The 18984-nt window shown below is 40.6% G+C and overlaps 1 protein-coding gene across 1 annotated transcript in view; it reads right to left on the minus strand.

The window, feature by feature from the left end:
• TAF4B (TATA-box binding protein associated factor 4b) overlaps positions 1-18984 on the minus strand; it is a 172375-nt gene that overhangs the window by 114790 nt on the left and 38601 nt on the right. The window contains exons 4-6 of the mRNA XM_089675705.1: positions 6670-6792; positions 5956-6045; positions 4527-4775 (exon numbers count right to left, since the gene is read on the minus strand). Coding sequence (XP_089531831.1) covers positions 4527-4775; positions 5956-6045; positions 6670-6792 — 462 coding nt within the window. The remainder of the gene's footprint in view (positions 1-4526; positions 4776-5955; positions 6046-6669; positions 6793-18984) is intronic.

Below are 18984 nucleotides of genomic sequence, written 5' to 3' on the forward strand. Positions count from 1 at the left end.
TAAGACCAGGAGATTATTATGGAACCCAAATGACAGTGCTAAAGGATCCTTGGTCCTGGCCACAAGCAAAATAGCATTTTGTTCCATCTGGAGGCCAGATATCCATAACCAGGATGCCCCATCTATAACATATCAGGTTGAAGATGTCAGGGTGATCCAGGCAGCGGCAGCTGAGGTAATCTGGTTTACAGCAGAAAAAAACTGAACAGTGAGAGTCTTTATCCACATGATCTGGCTTGCTTTCTTCAAGAATGCATGACTTCTGGTGCCCACCTGGTGGATGTGTTGGCTACAAGAATTCCCTATTGTTAAGGCTGGAGATTCACCAAGCTAGGGAATTCCATGCGGGTGCATGGGTAGGTCAAGAGAAGAAGCATGCTTGTTTCAGGTCAAGAAGATTGTGCTGGAAAGGTCTCAAATGAAACTGGGCAAACGGAACAGCCTCAAAAAAGGAGGCTACATTGAGACCTAGAACGCTCATGAAGAATCTCAACATAGGATGTCTCTGACCTCAATTTCCGAGTTCTGAGAGAAAGCAGTTTCTTCACTGTAAGGAAAACGTTTTCCTTGGATGTTTCCAGGATCAGATCAAAGAATTACACCTGATTTTTTGCAGTGGTTCCTTTTTGTCTGGTTTCTACCATAGCTATGGGTGAGGGTGATTCCCCGTGGGGTACACAAGGGGAAAGATGCGTAATATTGGGTAAGCAGGTCTGTAAAGAGCATGCAACAAGTCCTCAGGGTAAAAGGGTGGGAGTAAGCATCTGAGTACCTTATAAGGATTCTAGGTGTAAGTGGCAGTAAAGTGTGGACCTGTGTTTTGATATAAAAGGGCAGCACAGTGGCCAAATGGTTAGCACTTCCACCTGACAGTACTAGGGTTGTTGGTTCGAATTCCAACCACAGCACCACCTGCGTGGAGTTTGCATGTTCTTCCTGTGTGGGTTTACTCCGGATAAATTAGAAAAGTGTACACCGTAAAGTGTACCAAACATAGCTACAGTTTTTACAGTAATGGTCAGAGATTTAGAATGACCCAGTCTCACGCATTCACAATGATGGTCCCCATAATGAGTCCAGGCTTTGCCATCAGGGGTCTTCAGGGTCTGGGATCTATAGCAGGGGTCTCTAAACTTTCTAAACAAAGGGCCAATTTACTATCCTTTAGATATTAGAGGGGCCAGATTGTGGCTAATGGGAGTAGAAAATGTCCTGGCATTGGTAACATTGCTTCATCATTGGTGTCCGTGAGAGGAATAGTGCCCCAGCATTGGTGTCAGTGGCAGGAATAATACCTCAATATTGGTTTCAGGGGGAAGAGTGTTGGTGTCAGTGGGAGGAATTATGCCCCATTGTTGTCAGTGGGAGAAACAGTGCCTCGAGGCCTGGATAAAGGCAAGCAAAAGGCTGCATCTGGCCCTCAGGCCACAGATTGGAGACCAATGATCTAAAGTGATGGACCACAGCCCTAGACCTGCAAAGCACCCTGCGGATAAATACACGTGTTGCACAAAGTGCCAGAAGCAACATTACAGGCCACTGGCACGGTGTGGGATCCAGGTACAACTCCCAAGGATTTACAGAGGTTGCACCAATCCAAATGCAATGCTTCTATTGTTGTAATAGAAGACAATGGAGAGTTGACTGAAGAATCTAAAAGATAAAATAATAAACTAGTTAAGAGTGATTTCTCCGTAAGAGGTCCATCTTAGAATACTAGCTAAGAACAGAGGACTCCTGAAGTGGGGTAAGGTTATAGGGAAAGTGTCCAGGAGCTGTGTCCTCGCAAGCTTTGCTAGTGTGCAATCACCTGAAGGTACAAGCCTATAAGCCAGGATCTATAAATGTTATAAATAGCCTCTGTCCTATACGATTAAAGATAGTGACTTATGCCAATCTTGTCCACGAGTAACTTAAAGTTACGTATAGCCAAAACATTTAATGTTTTGGGTAGAATAGGGAAGCATCAAACCCCCTATCAGTTTGTTTGTTGCCTGTGTCCCACTGATGGGATTTCCCTTCATTTCCTGTCCCACAGACAAGCCAGAAAGTGAGAATAAAGATTTACAATATTTATTTAAAGTGATTGTAAAGGTTTATTTTTTTAATAATAAACATGTTATGCTTACTTGCTCTGTGCAATGGCTTTGCATAGAGTGACCAGAACCTCACCACCTGGAGTCCTGTGCCAGCTCTCTTGGCTCCTTCTCCCTTACAAAAGCCCCCATAGCAAGCCGCTTCCTATGGGGGCACATGTGTGGGCTGAACATGAAAAGTTTGTTACCTTAATTCACAGAATGCATTAAGGTAAAAAACCTTTAGCCTTTCAAACCACTTTACGTGAAAGGAATTCCCCTCTTGGAAATTCAGTGGAACTGTTAAGTCCAACAAAAATAAAGCACTGCTGCAGGTTGGTTCACCACCCCCTATTTACTCTCAGGATGCTTACATAAAGGTGTTGGCCTGGCTCGCAACCAAGAAAGTGGAACTGGTGTTCCCACTGGAAATTTCCACTCACTTTTTCTAGTGAGAACTGTAAACTTTTAGCTTTCCCATAATTTTCTGTGACGTTGGTCACTAGGACAGGGAGAGAGGATGAACCTACACAAGAAGAAAACAGATGGCAATAAAACCTTTAACAGGGATTCTAACCCTTACCTACTCTAACCAAAAACTGTTTTTGGTTATACATACACTGTAAAGTGTAATCTTTTCTCTAGCCTGATTTGACAAATCAAGAGGGTCAGTAATTTCTGTACCAAGATTTGTAGTTCAGAAATTCCCACATCAGAAAATTTCTTTCATGCCATAATTAGCACTTCTGATGGGAAAAAGCATTCATTATCAATTTGGTATCACCATTATTAAATATATATGTCCCAAGTTCTGTGTTCTACCAACCAGCCCATGGTCACACTACAAAGACATCCTTTAGAAGCACATCTAGGAAACTGTACATTTTTAGTAAAGCAGAGTACTGACAAAACCAGTGTCTTCATTAGCAATTTTTAACGTAGCCAAGCAGTGAAGGTTAACAGAATTAGAGGCAATGAGGTGAGCAGTTTGCTGGAGGAATTTCTCACAGCGAAACTAAACTGTGAGGATGCAGAGGTAAGTAAAACAAAGTGAACATGTTTTGGCAGATGTTTTCTTGAAGGCTTAAGAGACCACAGGACAAAAATCAGGAAGATATTCAAGCATTAAAAGTGATCTGTCATATAAAAGGTCCAAGATTCCATTTGAAACCCCCTTCTGAAAATGCTAGCTCCATGTAAAGATGATGCTAAGCCATCACAACTTGGTGAGCTGCGGACCATGAACAAACATGCTACTAGTGAAACTGGGACTTCAGATCTACACAGTTTAAGTCAGCGATGTATTAACCACTTGCCCTCCAGAAGATTTACCCCACTTCCTGACCAGGCTTTTTTTTGCGTTACGGCGCTGCATTACTTTAACTGACAATTGCGCAGTCATGCAACGCTGCACCCAAATGAAATTTACAGCCTTTTTTCCCCCCACGAATACAGCTTTCTTTGGTGGTATTTGATCACCTGTGCATTTTTTATTTTTTGCATTATAAAAAAAATAAGACCAACAATTTTGAGAAAACAAACTATATTTGTGACTTTTTGCTATTAAGCATGTCTGGTAAAAGTTTTTCTTTAAAAAAAAAAAAAATCAAATTTTGTCATAAATTTAGGCCAAAATGTATTCTGCTACATGTCTTTGCTAAAAATATCCCAATACATGTTAATTGGTTTACATGAAAGTTATAGCGTTTACAAATGGCGATGTATATACTGGGATTTTTTTTTTTTACCAGTTATGGCGGTGATCAGCGACTTATTGCGGGACTGCGGCTGGCATTCTGACACTGTGGGGAACTGACTTGGTGTCTCTGACATCCCCAGTGACATCAATACAGTGATAAGCTAACAAAAAGCACTGACACGGTACTATTGGCACTGAGCAGGAGGGGGTTAACATCTGGGGAGATCAAAGGGTTAACTGTGTGCTGTTTTACTGTAAGCGGTGCGTGCTTCACTGTAAGCACACTGCTTTGTATGGCTCTGCTATGCACAGCCATACAAAGCAGTGTGTAGGAGCTGACAAGGGAGAGAACTGCATTGTTTACATACAGTTCTCTCTCCCCATCGGTAATGGTCGGTGATCACTGGGTGCCGGCAAGTAATCACTGGCCAGGACCCGGTAATTGACAGCCAAGGCTGCGAATGGAAATGCAAAATCACGTATATATACACGTGATTTTGCGCACCCCTGCCACCCTGTAGCAGTATATCTGCCATAGGGTGGCAGTAAAGCGGTTAATTGGTGAAACCAGAGGTAACAGAACATTTCAGCAGAGAGCTGAGCAGTGGGTCGGGGTGGATAACATAACCTTTTCATGGCTGAAAAAAAAAAAAAAAAAAAAAAAAAAAAAAAAGGAAGAAGAAGGAGGAGGAGGAGACACCACTTCAGAATCTTTTTTTGTACAACTGGGACATAAAGAAAAATGATCTTACCAACTGCTTGAAGTTCACAGCTTTCAAGCCATTGAGTGGCTGGGGCACAGCTATCGCAGTCTGGGGAGTTCTAGCATTGCCAAGTATTGCAGTACTAGCTGGTTTTAAGGACTGCATAGATGTTGGTGTAATCTTAACATAAGAGAGAGAGTTGGTGGTAGTGACAGGTGTTGCTGGGTTCTGTGGACCACATTGTAAGATAAACTCCTGGGAGTTCGGCATCATCCGGCGCAATGAGGGTAAACTTTTCTGTAGAGAAAACAAATTGTTATCACATTCTATGGTAAACCACTGGCTAAACGGCAAGCACTTTTACCTAGCAACATCAAATTCCTGCATTTACTTCCTAACAGGCCCTGTCTATAGACACTGTATGACCATCCCATGTCCCACAAACCAAAAGATAGAAAAATAAAATTACTTCTGTCCAAGATGAATCACAAACCTATGAATTCAGTAGAAATTTGCAATTACCAGTCAAGATTTTCAAGTCAATTTCAAGATGTTCATAAATGTAAAAGTAATCTCTAGTTGCAAACATAAGCATTATTGAATTTAATTCGCTATAATATTCAGCACATGGAACAAATATGAGCATAAACACATCTTGCACACATGCTTAATTGAAAACAAAAAAATTGACCAACAACTCCTTTGTGCTACTAGTTAATCAGCAAAACGTTAGGGGCTGCTTAGATTGCATAAGCGCTACAATTTGTTATTTGCTCCAGGGTTATTTTACAGACAATGGATTGTAAGCCTTGTTCCAGTAACAACAATCTGTGACTGTTGTGCACAGATGAATTTATTTGGTAAATACCATGATATATGCAAAGCTGGCAAGAGACTTCTAGTTTTCTCCATCCACACAAACAACGTGCTTAGCAGCTCCTGTATGCGGAGGTACAAAATACATGGCACCCAGCTGTGCTCATCTCATCCAGACTAGACTAGGCTTTAGTAATGTTCACCACATACACCTCAAACTAAACCCAGGTAGGATCAGTTTATACCACATGATTTAGGAGCATACTATTTCACCAGTGTTAGTGACATCTCCAAGGCCAGGTTCACATTTTTGTGGTGCATTACTATATGCACGTTACATTAAGGAAGCTCGCTGATTTTAAAATGGGCTTCCAATGCACTCTAGCAGTCAAAAGCATACCGGATTCTCTTTTTGGGAATGCAATGCATGGTAAGGCAGCACAGATGCTTTGCCTTCAGTGTACTGGGGTACCATGCAATAAAGAATAGTACTGCAATGCACTAATGCAGGCATAATGCTGTACTGCATCCCTGTGATATGGGCCTTAGACACGGGACACGTTCTTCATGCCTTGGTGACATAAGTGACTGGCTAAACTATGCCCTGCCACAAATAGACGGTAGCTTATTGTTTATGGAACAGTAACAGTTACGTTAATACCTTCAGGAATGGAACCAGATATGGTTGTGGTGAGGACTTCAGTTCTTTGTAGAGTTTTGTAGTAAATTCTTCTGGTTCAAGTTTGGAGTCCTAAAACAAAGAAGAACTTTCAGAAAACAGCCAAATTTGGAAGAATTGTTAAAAACAATGAGAAATGGAATTATCTATAAAATCCATTTCTTGGAGTACAGTAAAAGGACACAGGCATACTCTTAGATGACTGATTTACAGTATGCTTTGTCCTTTGTGCCTCCTAAGGCATTAGTTTGAATTTTGACTTGAGTGATACCTTTAACAACATAAGCAAGTAAGGATTGAATACCCCTACAAGCTAATCCATAGAATAAGGCATCAAGGCCAAAAAGTCACAACAAAGTATACTATGGGGTTGATTTACCAAAGCTGGAGTGCAAAATCTGCAGCTTTGACAGAAACCTGGAGGCTGATTGGTTGCTATGCAGAGCTGCACCAGATTTTGCAAGCTCCAGCTTTAGTAAATCAATCCCTATTGTGCTCATTATGTTGTGCTAATTATTTATCTGAATACCATTTCCATAACCTGAAAAAAAAAAAAGAAAAAAAAAAAAAAAAAGACATGCAACCTGCTGGATATAGCTAAATTTTTGTGGGATAACATGCTTAAGAGACTACACCCTACAGAAGGTCTTTAACTACTTAATATGCAAATCCAAAAGAAACAAAGAAAATCCTTACAAGTAAATTCTTCACCAGATTTTTCACATTCTGGCCCATGGTAGGTGACTGTGGTCCACTGGATGCCAGTTTTATTAGTGTTGCAAGAAAATTCTTGCATTTCTTCACATTATCCATTGATTCCTGGTGTGAACAATAATGCACAATAGTTAAAAATTCTGAATTGCAAAAGTTTCATATTAAATAAAAACGACTTAATCACTACACAATTTACAACATAAAGCAATACTGTATGTGTGATCCTATCAAAACATTTTAGAATTCCATCCAATCAATCTTGTGATCTAGGCATCTCTGGCAGACAATAGACCTCTGCTGCAGTTAGGCAACCAAAGACAGTTTGGCCAGTGGCCAAAGCCTTTCCATCAAACAATAAAAAGAGCAGCAGCACACTGAAGAGGTCAACCTTGTGTACTCCCCTCCTGCAAGCATGTTTATAGTATAAGAGTAACAGCACTGTCATACAGGGGACTGCAGAGAGCCAAAATAAATAGGTTACTAAACAAGCTACATTTAAAAATGCTAATACATGATTGGACCAAATTTAGCATACGTTCCTGGTGTGCAGTTTTAAGGTAAAAGTGGTATCATAACTCACTAAGTTTATGTACACCTGGGATCTCATAAGTTAAAGCTATACTCATGAAATTTTGATTCATAAATATTTCATTTTTTTGACAAGAAAATGTCTCGCTTCTATGTGCAGAAACCATGTGACCTCACTGTTAAGGAGATGAAGACTCCCTTTACTGTCCATGACATCAACCATGCTGAAGAAAGCCTCCTACTTGAAAGGCTTACTTCAAATGACAAAGCAGGGAATAATGCTACATATAGTGACTGATGAACACTAGTAAATGACTAATGTGCAGACTTTCCTGTAAAATGCATTTGGAAACAGACACTGGTTAACATGCAAACGTTTCCAGAACATTCAATTTAATAAATCTTCAAAAGGATACTGTCAATTTTTATTGAAGGCTGAACTCCAGGAAACCTAATAATCCTCTTTCGCAGTGGGGCTGCCCTGCAAGGGTTAACTGATAGTTTCCATTTAGGGCACATGGAAGAGCAGATTTACTTGCTAATCCCTCTGTTCCTTTAAGATGCTAGAACAGTTACTGCAGTCCCTTTTCTGTATATATGGTCAGTAATTTACGCCATGTTTGCGCATTGGTGCACAAATACACGCCAATACACTATGTTGCCAAAAATATTAGGACGCCTGTCCTTACACACACATGAACTTTAATGGCATCCCAGTCTTAGTCCTTAGGGTTCAATATGGAGTTGTCCCACCCTTTGCAGCTATAACAGCTTCAACTCTTCTGGGAAGGCTTTCCACAAGGTTTAGGAGTGTGTCTATGAGAATGTGTAAGCATTCTTCCAGAAGCACACTTGTGAGGTCAGGCACTGATGTCGGAGGAGAAGGCCTGGCTTGCAGTCTCCACTCTAATTTATCCCAAAGGTGTTCTATCGGGTTGAGGTCAGGAGTCTGGTGCAGACCAGTCAAGTTGGGAGCATGAAATTGTCCAAAATGTCTTGGTATGCTGATGCCTTCAGAGTTCCCTTCACTAGAATTAAGGGGCCAAGCCCAAACCCTGAAAAACAACCCCACACCATAATCCCCCTCCACCAAACTTTACACTCGGCACAATGCAGTCAGGCAAGTACCGATCTCCTGGCAACCGCCAAGCCCAGACATGTCCATTGTAGTGCCAGGTAGGGAAGCGTGATTTGTCACTCCAGAGAACATGTCCCCACTGCTCTAGAGTCCAGTGGCGATGTGCTTTGAACCACTGCATCCGACGCTTGCACTGGTAACGTAAGGCTTGGATGCAGCTGATTGGCCATGGAAACCTATTCCATGAAGTTCTTTACGCTGTGCTAATCTGAAGACCACATGACGTTTGGAGGTCTTTAGCTATTGACCCTGCAGACAGTTGGTGACTTCTGCTCACTGTGCGCTTCGCAATGTGCTAACCCTGCTCTGTCATTTTACGTGGCCTACCACTTCATGGCTGAGCTGCTATTGTTCCCAGTTGCTTCCACTTTTTTATAATTCCACTAACAGTTGACCGTGGTATAGTTAGTAGAAAGGAAATTTCACGGATGGATTTATTGCACAGGTGGCAAGCGATTACCACGCTTGAATTCACTGAGCTCCTGAGAGCAACAAATTCTTTCACAAATGTTTGTAGAAGAAGTCTGCATGCCTAGGTGCTTGATTTTATACACTTGTGGCCATGAAGATAATTGGAACACCTAAATCCAATGATTTAGAGGGGTTTCCCATTACTTTTGGCAATATAGTGTACGTGCATATGAGTATATTAATGAATTTTCCTTAAGAATATATTGTGCACGTGAATAAGCACATGAATATGTGCAAAACAAATGTCTGAAATGATGTCCAAAAAAACAGATGCTCAAACATCACTATCTTGTGCAAGAGGCTTAAAAATTTTAATGTTCCCTAGCTTAAACAAGCAAGTCTCTTAGATTTCCTAAAGTTGAGCTTTAACCTTTTTGTTAAAAACATATACAATGACTGCTATGCAAGCGTTTTTGTGAGTCAGCAGAACCTGTTGGGATTGAAACTTAAATTAAAGAAAGGTAGGCTGATAGACATGAAGTACATTTTCAATGAGAACTAAAAATCAGACACGCTTGAATAGTTGAATTAGAAAAATATTTATTTGAAAATACAACTCAGATGACTTGAATGACAATTATCTTTTAATCTAAACTGGTTTTTCAATGCACAGTAAAATAAATATCTGTAGTTTAAAAACAACTAGCTGCCATGTCGTAGGAGCAACTTCCCGGTCTTTGCAAAATGCAACACAACACAGTATCAGCCACAAATATCTATTCAACTTAAAAACATTGTTAAATAACACACACACATATATATATATATATATATATATTATATACACACATACACACACACACACACACACACACACAGGGCTCAGCGTAAATGAGTACACCCCCTTTTAAAAGTAAGATTTTAATCAATATCTCAATGATCACAAGAACAATTTCCAAAATTTTTACAAAACTGTTTTATAGAACATTTGTTTAGCTCAATACATGAAAGTAAGGTTAAGAATATAAAAGTTAGATTACAAAATCTTCAGTTTTACTCAAATTAGTCGATGCAAAAATGAATACAACCCACAACAAAAACTACTACATCTAGTATTTTGTATGACCTCCATTATTTGTAAGGACAGTGCCAAGTCTTCTAGGCATGGAATGAACAAGTTGGCGACATATTGCAACATTTATCTTTTTCCATTCTTGAAGAACGACCTCCATTAGAGCTTGGATGCTGGATGGAGAGTGATGCTCAACTTGTCTCTTCAGAATTCCCCATAGGTGTTCAATTGCGTGATGATCAGGAGACATATTTGGCCTCTGAATCGCTTTAACCCAGTTCTTCAGAAATGCAACAGTGCCCTTAGACGTGTTCTGGATCATTGTCATGTTGGAAAAGTGCACAACGACCAAAGGCATGGAGTGATGATAGCATCTTCTCTTTCAATATAGTGCACTACATCTGTGAATTCATGATGCTATCAATGAAATGCAGCTCCCCGACACCAGCAGCACTCATGCAGCCCCACAGGAGGACACTGCCACCACCATGTATTACTGTAGGCACCATGCATTTGTCTTTGTACTCCTTACCTTTGCAACGCCATACAGTTTTGAAGCCATCAGTTCCAAAAACATTTATCTTGGTCTCATCACTCCAGAGTACAGAGTCCCAGTAGTTGTCTTTTTCAGCACTGGCCCTGGCAAATTCTAGGTAAGGCTTTGTGCATGGGCTTTAGGAGAGGCTTCCTTCATGAACACTTATGCCTTCCATTGCTTTGCAGTGTACGCTGTGTCACGACAAACAATCACCATAGTTTGGCCTACTTCTTTAGCTAACTGCAGTGAACTTCCATGGAGATTTTCTTTAACCCTTCTCATCAGAAGATGTTCCTGTCAAGGTGTTAACTACCGTGGACAGCCTGAACGTCTCCGTTAGATACTTTTATCAGAGTAGTTCAATGTCATGTGTCTACATTGTGATCATGTGATTGCATAGTGATCATGTGATACTTCGGCTGCAATCTGCTGTGTCCGGTAAACAAAGCCATTGCAGGAGTGGTCATGAGAGCAATGAGCTACACGCCCACTAGCCAAAGATTTACATGTACATGATTGTGCCCAGCTTTGCCATTTGCCCATAGTATAGTTAATGTCGGCAGAATGGCAAGTGGTCAATCCGTACAAATATGAACCGAGAAAATTATGCTGAGAATTTTGCCCAATGTGGAATGTCACCATTTTCCTGGGTACAAGTCAATTAACATCAATCAGAATTAACTATAGGGAGCCAAAACTTAGCCTTTTCACTCACCTTCATCTCTTCCACCCTAGGGCCACATGCACACAGAGTGTTAAAAACACTGCTTTTAGGGGTGTCTGGCATTTTTTTCTGCATTTATGTTAGCCTATGTGTCCATGCACACATAAGGCATTTAAGAAGCAGAAAAAAACAAAAAAACAAGACACTGTTAGGGCATCCAGGAGCAGCAGTGTTTTGTCAGAAAAAAACACTAGTCTAAATGCACATTAATGCTAGGTGCATCAAGCGGTTGAATGTTAATTGTAAGGGCCAGAATATATTATTATTCTGGCCAATGAAATGAATTAACATCCAAGTCTTTGACGTGCCTAGACTTATTTACACACGCTGTTTTGTTTCCAGCAAAAAAGCTGCTGCCAGGAGGAAAAGAAATAGGGAGAGCTAGGGAAACACCCTGTGTGCATGGGGCCTAAATGTAAACCAACATTCTTTTGAGCATGCTGCACATTCCCATTAGTGCAAGCTGGGTTGATGACCGACGCCAAGCAACAAGATGGCAGTGCCAACCAGCTAATAAATAATGTATGGTACAGCGCAAATTCATCAATCCCAATAAATTATAATAAACGTAAATGATACCACAGCATAGCGCTGCAAATCTAATATAATACCTAAACTAACTAAAAACTTTCCAAGGTTCTGTGAATTACTACAGTGTTTTACAACCACGACCTAGTGCTGTGATTCTGTAATAATTAAACAATAAAGCAATAGATCGAATGCTATAAAAATTATATCTATGCAAATAAAGCTAATATGCAAATGGTTCTTAATCCATATATCGTAAAAGTCACACTGAGTGTCTCCCACTTCTCCGTGATACACATATATTCCCAGTGTGAGAAATATAAATATTGTGCATGAAAATATAAAATGCTAATGAAAATATAAACACTTCTAAAATAAAATATTAACTCAAGTAATAACATTCCATGTACATAAAGAAGATCTGTGATGAATCAATCCTCAATCCCAATGAAGCGATACCAATCAGATAAAACTGAATTGTGCTTCACCAAAATGTGCAGAGTGGCTGATCACCTTCAGTAAAGACCCATATTCTCATATAGGTCAAATGCACTTTCTGTTAAACCCTCAAAAAGCTGGATGATGCTCTCTTGCCACCTGTACACCTCTTAAGAGGGTATTTTCCAACCCTCAGGAGGAGTCAATGGGTATTCCAAAAGAGATCGTAAAAAGGGCCACCCATAGTGTAGTACTTAAAATATTAAAAAAAAAAAATACAGCTCATGCAAGCTGTATAAATACTGCATTTTAAACAGCTCTAGAGATGAGAGGGTTGCAAATAAACAGGTACAACTTACAGTTAGGTCCATATATATTTGCACACATTTATTTTTCTTCAAGTATTTACCAAAAACATATTCAAGCTATAGTTCTATAATGGATATGCGCTGAAAGTGCACATTCTCAGGTTTAATTTGAGGGTATGTACATCCAAATTGGAGGAAGGGTTGGGAATTACAACTCTTGAGAGTAACTATCCCCCCTTTTTCAAAGGACCAAAAGTAATTGGACAATTGAATCAAAAGCTGTTTCATGGCCAGGCATGGGTTACTCCATTATTTCTTCATCAATTAGGCAGGTAAAAGGTCTGGAGTTGATTCAAAGTGTGGTATTTGCATTTGGAATCTATTGCTGTGAACCTACATCATGCATTCAAAGGAGCTGTCCATGCAAGTGAAACAGGCCATTGTAAGGCTTCAAAAAACTAAACAAATCCATCAGAGAGATAGCAGCAACATTAGGAGTGGCCAAATCAACAGTTTGGTACATTCTGAGGAAAGAATGCACTGGTGAGCTCAGCATCTTAAAAAGGCATGGATGTCCACAGAAGACAATAGTAGTGGATGATCGCAGGATCCTCTCTATGGTAATGAAAAACCAATTCACAACATCCAGACAAGTGAAGGACACTCTCCAGGAGGTAGGCATATCATTCTCAAAGTCTACAATCAAGAGGAAACTTCACAAGAGCAAACAGTGAGGGTTCACCACAAGGTGCAAACCATTCAAAAGCCTGAAGAATGGAAAAGCCAGCTTAGAATTTGCCAAAAAACATCTAAAAAAGCCAGACCAGTTCTGGAAAAGCATTCTTTGAATGGGCGAAACTAAAATTAATCTGTACCAGAATGACGGGAAGAAAAAAGTATGGCGAAGGTTTGGAACAACTAATGATCCAAAGTACACATCATCTGTAAAGCATGGTGGAGGCTGTGCGATGGCATGGGTATGCATGGCTTCCTATGCCATTGGGTCATTGGTGTTTCTTGTGAAGTGGACTGTTGGCTTTCTTGTGAGATGAATTCAGAAGCTCTAAAAAAGGTTAAGTTCACATATGTGCAGGTGGTGCCGCTGCGGATCTGCACAAAAATCCGTGCAGCAGCACCACCCACAAAGAATGCGGACCCGTGAGTGGGTGCCATTAATTCTAATGGCACGCCGCCTGCACTGGAACTCATACCCGAACTGCTAACTGAGGTTCCCGTGCGAGCTGCGGTTTCCAAAGAAGTGCAGGGACTTCTTCCCTGTGTGTCCTGGGGCACAGGAGTCCATTCAAATGAATGGGCTCTCGTGCCTGTGCAAAATGCGGCTTGCAGGAACACGGATATGTGAACCAGGGGTAAACCAGCCAGGATCTGTTATTTAGCAGTGGTGGCACTACCCCCATTTACAAACACCAGAAACGTGGGATCTGTTGTTTAAACTTCCTGAGGATCCTAGGTGGCCTTATGGGCCAAATACAACTATCACCATATTTGGGTAGTGACCTCACCCTGGACCCCTGGCTGGTTTTGTTTACAGACAGCGACTAGTGGAGGTTAGGTAATTTGCAACAGGAGTAGTGACTGGGCAGCATTGTCGCTCAGGCGGTTAATACAGTGCCTAATGGGATTTGCACATCACCACCAGGTCTCACTGCCTCACCACTACTCCTGATGCAAATGACAGATCCTTGGCTGAACTCAAAGGTTAACATTTTCGTGCAGTACACATGTAATTAAAACCACACATCTCATTCCACTTGCCTATCTCTTCACACTCTGCAATATGAGTTAGGACAGAATCTTGTTCACACTTCTGCAACATTGTGGCAGTGCTGCCAATTCCTGTATGCTCCTGTACAGCCACAGAGAACACTGGACAAATGGAATACACTGCACAGATGTCTATGATTCTCAGTTGCCAGGAAAGCTATTCAGAGCTGTCACAATGTTGACCAATATAACACTGGTAAGGCCTGCATAGCAAGTGAGCAGTGGGTGTGTTGAGGTTGTCATAATTCAGGCCAGGGAAAACCTTTTAAGGGTACATGCACAACTACAAATGTACCCACACCACGATTAGATGTGAGAATCCCATTGCAGGTTACCATGAAACTGCAGCTGCAGGAGAAAGCCTCATTACAATTACTCGTATGTAATAACTTTTGCGGCAATCACATGCGAGTGATCAGTCCAGGATGCAAGTAGCCTGTATAAGCAGCCGCAATTAGAACCCCACTGGGGTTCTTCCATCACTTTTCTTCTTCCTTTTGGTATGTTGTAAACATATTAGATCTGTACAAGGCAAAACACCCCCAAAAAATAGCTGTTTATCCAGGCAGAAATTGTGAGCTGATAACTTCCTGTACTCTGCCTCTGGACTGTTATCAGTTAACATAGATCGTAGTGAACAATGCTAACTACAAAACACCAACACCGCGCCATGTGTGCAGAAAAGGGGAGGGAAGAGTAATGTAGTCCTAACACAGTGTTATGTAGTCCTGTTAACATTCAAGATAGTCCAGTTAGAAGCTCAGTATGTTTGTCACCCTAGGACAGGAAGTATCTTAATGGCAGATTACACGGTTAGCTTTTTCCTGCCAACCATAGGCATATATGTGGCCTCACAGAAACGCACCTCTTTACGCTGGGAACACGCCGCACAGTGACCAGGCACTCACTGAGAGCCCCGGGTCTCATACGAATGATTGGGACCTGGGACTCCTGGTTAATGGGTCGCCTGATTGCTGTGATTGCTTCTGATTGACTATCACAGTGATCAGTCACTGTGCAGCCCGTCCCAGTGTTTACTTCTGAATGAAGAGAAAAGTACACTGCATCTTTCTCTCCTTGCAAGAGAAGAAAATGTGCACAAACAAAAGTGTTAAATAAAGCAAATCAAGGTTTGATCTAGGTCAGTGCCAGAGTTAGTGTTAGGGTCAGTATATTTTAGGTAGGATTTTTTTTGAGAAAACAAACCATCCTTTAAAATTAAAATCTGTATGTTTTAGGTAGACAAAACATTTTCTTAGAGACATCTGCTACCATTTGCCACCAAAGAAAGCACAATACAGTTTTACTAATAAATGTCAAAGTTGCAAAATTGTGTTCAGGCATTAACATTTGTTTTACCCTCAGTCATTATGCGGTTAAATAAAAAATTGTGGGGAAAAAAAAGAAAACTAAGGCAGCTACCACATAGAAGGATTAGTAAGCTGCAACACTAACTTTTATTTTCCTCTTTCATTTAGGTATGCTTTAAAGTATACGTTCACCTATTAGACAAAGATAATAAAATGCATATTTTTTTTGCAGGTAAAAAAAAAAAATGTTCATTTGTTATTTTTGTCCATAAGGAGCCTGTAAAGCATTGCACCAGCGATCAGTAGATCGCTGATGCCATGCAAGTCTCCTGCAGACCTGGCAGAATATCTGCTTGCCGTACGGGCAGTACGAGCAAACAGATATTCTGACAGGAAGCTTCAATGAACCACCACGACGCTCCACAGCGCTGTGGTAGTTCATTGAAAACTACAAGCTGACAACCGTTAAGGCTGTCAGGACTTGCAGTTCAAAAATTCATCCACGGAAGTCAGTGAATTAATGAAGCGGCCGTGTGGATTGATTTTCTCTTAAAAACGAATCCCACAACCTAATAAAAAAAAATATACAGTAGCTTAGCTTCCATTACCCAAACACCATGTGTTGGGTGTAGGATTATGAACCACAGACTGTAAACTACTTTGGGAGCAGGGACTGGAGTGATCAGCTCCATAAAGAGCTGTACAGGTGAAACTCAAAAAATTAGAATATCGGGAAAAGTTCATTTATTTCAGTAATGCAACTTAAAAGGTGAAACTAATATATGAGATAGACTCATTACATGCAAAGCAAGATAGTTCAAGCCGTGATTTGTCATAATTGTGATGATTATGGCTTACAGCTCACGAAAACCCCAAATCCACAATCTCAGAAAATGAGATTACATGCAATCAATAAAACAAGGATTGTACATAGAACAATATCGGACCTCTGAAAAGTATAAGCATGCATATGTACTCAGTACTTGGTTTGGGCCCCTTTTGCAGCAATTACTGCCTCAATGCGGCGTGGCATGGAAGCTATCAGCCTGTGGCACTGCTGAGGTGTTATGGAAGACCAGGATGCTTCAATAGCAGCCTTCAGCTCTTCTGCATTGTTCGGTCTCATGTCTCTCATCTTTCTCTTGGCAATGCCCCATAGATTCTCTATGGGGTTCAAGTTAGGCGAGTTTGCTGGCCAATCAAGCACAGTAATCCCATGGTCATTGAACCAGGTTTTGATGCTTTTGGCAGTGTGGGCAGGTGCCAAGTCCTGCTGGAAAATGAAGTCAGCATCCCCATAAAGCTGCGGAGGGAAGCATGAAGTGCTCCAAAATCTCTTGTTAGACAGCTGCGTTGACCCTGAACTTAATGAAGCACAGTGGACCAACACCAGCAGATGACGTGACTCCCAAAATCAACACAGACTGTGGAAACTTCACACTGGACTTCAAGCATCTTGCAGTGTGTGCCTCTCCATTCTTCCTCCATACTCTGGGTCCTTGGTTTCCAAATGAGATGCAAAAGTTGTTCTCATCAGAAAAGAGGACTTTGGACCACTGAGAAACAGACCAGGTCTGTTTTTCTTTAACCCAGGTAGGACGCTTTTGACGTTGTTTAGGAGCGGCTTGACAAGAAGAATACGACATTTGAAGCCCATGTCCAGGATCCGTCTGTGTGTGGTGGCTCTTGATGCACTGACTCCAGTCTCAGTCCACTCCTTTTGAATGGCCTTTTCCTGACAATCCTCTCCAGGCTGCCGTCATCCCTGCTGCTCGTGCACCTTTTTTTTCCACACTTTTCCCTTCCACATAACTTTCTATTAATGTGCTTTGATACAGCACTTTGGGAACATCCAACTTCTTTTGCAATTACCTTTTGAGGCTTTCCCTCCTTATGGAGGGTGTCTATGATGGTTTTCTGCACAACTGTCAGGTCAGCAGTCTTTCCCATGATTGTGATTCCTACTGAAACAGACAGAGACCATTTAAAGGCTCAGGAACCCTTTGCAGGTGTTATGGCTTAATTAGCTGATTAGAGTGGGACACTTTGAGCCTAGAATATTGCACATTTTTACAAGATTCTAATTTTCTGAGATTGTGGATTTGGGGTTTTCATGAGCTGTAAGCCATAATCATCACATTTTTGACAAATCACAGCTTGAACTATCTTGCTTTGCATGTAATGAGTCTATCTCATATATTAGTTTCACCTTTTAAGTTGCATTACTGAAATAAATGAACTTTTTACGTTATTCTAATTTTTCGAGTTTCACCTGTAGAGTTTGCTGCCACACTGCAAAAGGAAAAAATTATAAAAGGGACTAGATACTCCAAAATGTGTGCGTCAGAGAGTGAGCTATTTTTCAAGAACAGCTAGCTCCATCCAGGTAGTCTGTCCATTTGTGATGTGGCTGTGGACAATGATATGTTAGGGGTGTCCAAACTTTTGATTTCCCTGGGCCGCACATAAAAGTACACTAATAATAAAGTTAGCTGATGAGCAAAAAAAAGTCAGGCAGATCACAAGTTAACAAATCACTGATATAGATAATGTACCTGTCTGTGTAATAAAACCATTTTTTTTGTAATCTGTTTTATTATAAAAAGTGGGCAACATAAAAACGAGTGCAATATTTGACACCGGTTTTAATAAACGAATGCATTGATATCTGGTTCGATGGATATGAATCGATACTCAATGAATTCTCAAAAGGTGTTCATCACATGTTGGTTCAAATTTTGCCCTTCATATGCTTCATCCTTGTAAATAGTTGCTCACAAATATAGCTGCAGCCGAAAACTGATGATATGAAAGACATGATTGTGAAGGTTGCAATATTTTTCTTTAGGAAGATTAAACTTATAAAAGTCCAGTAAAGACAGACTGTCATTTACACTCTAAATATATGAAGAAAAAAAAAAATAAAGGGTGCAGCGCTTTAGAATGAAGATAATCAAAATATAGCATATAATGTAAACATATAACTTATAATAAAGTGCAAATCAATAACGTGACTCAGTGTGTCAAACAATATTTGTCACTATGCGTGATCAGAAAGGTGCATAAATAACGTGCAAAAGACTCAATAATAGCCGTATAAAATATATAAAAAAACATATATCCATGTCACTGCATTGTGACCACACGTGTATATATGAAAACATAGTCCAAAATAAATGGGAATCAATCCAAATATATAAGATGCATGGAAGATCACAAGGATTTCTGACAACTGGTAATAACATCCAGTAGGTGATGGTGTATCCAAACTAAAAAGATTGCGCACTCACCAGATGTGCAATCAGTAAGCGCATTTAAGAGATAACACTCTTAGTAACAACGTTGGAAGCTCCTCCGGATTGTGGTCTGGTCTGCTGTCTCTTACTGCTCAATCAGCTGTCTGTCATGGCTCTAACCATCTTTCACGTGGCTCTGCGGGTGATGGGAATTTCACACAGAGCCCTAGAAAGAGGAGGCCAATAGCGTGATATTGTTTCCAAAATATTACATTTATTGT

This window comes from Staurois parvus, unplaced genomic scaffold, assembly GCF_062004578.1.
Source record: "Staurois parvus isolate SC_StPar_1 unplaced genomic scaffold, SC_StPar_1.0 ptg000157l, whole genome shotgun sequence".
Classification (NCBI taxonomy): domain Eukaryota; kingdom Metazoa; phylum Chordata; class Amphibia; order Anura; family Ranidae; genus Staurois; species Staurois parvus.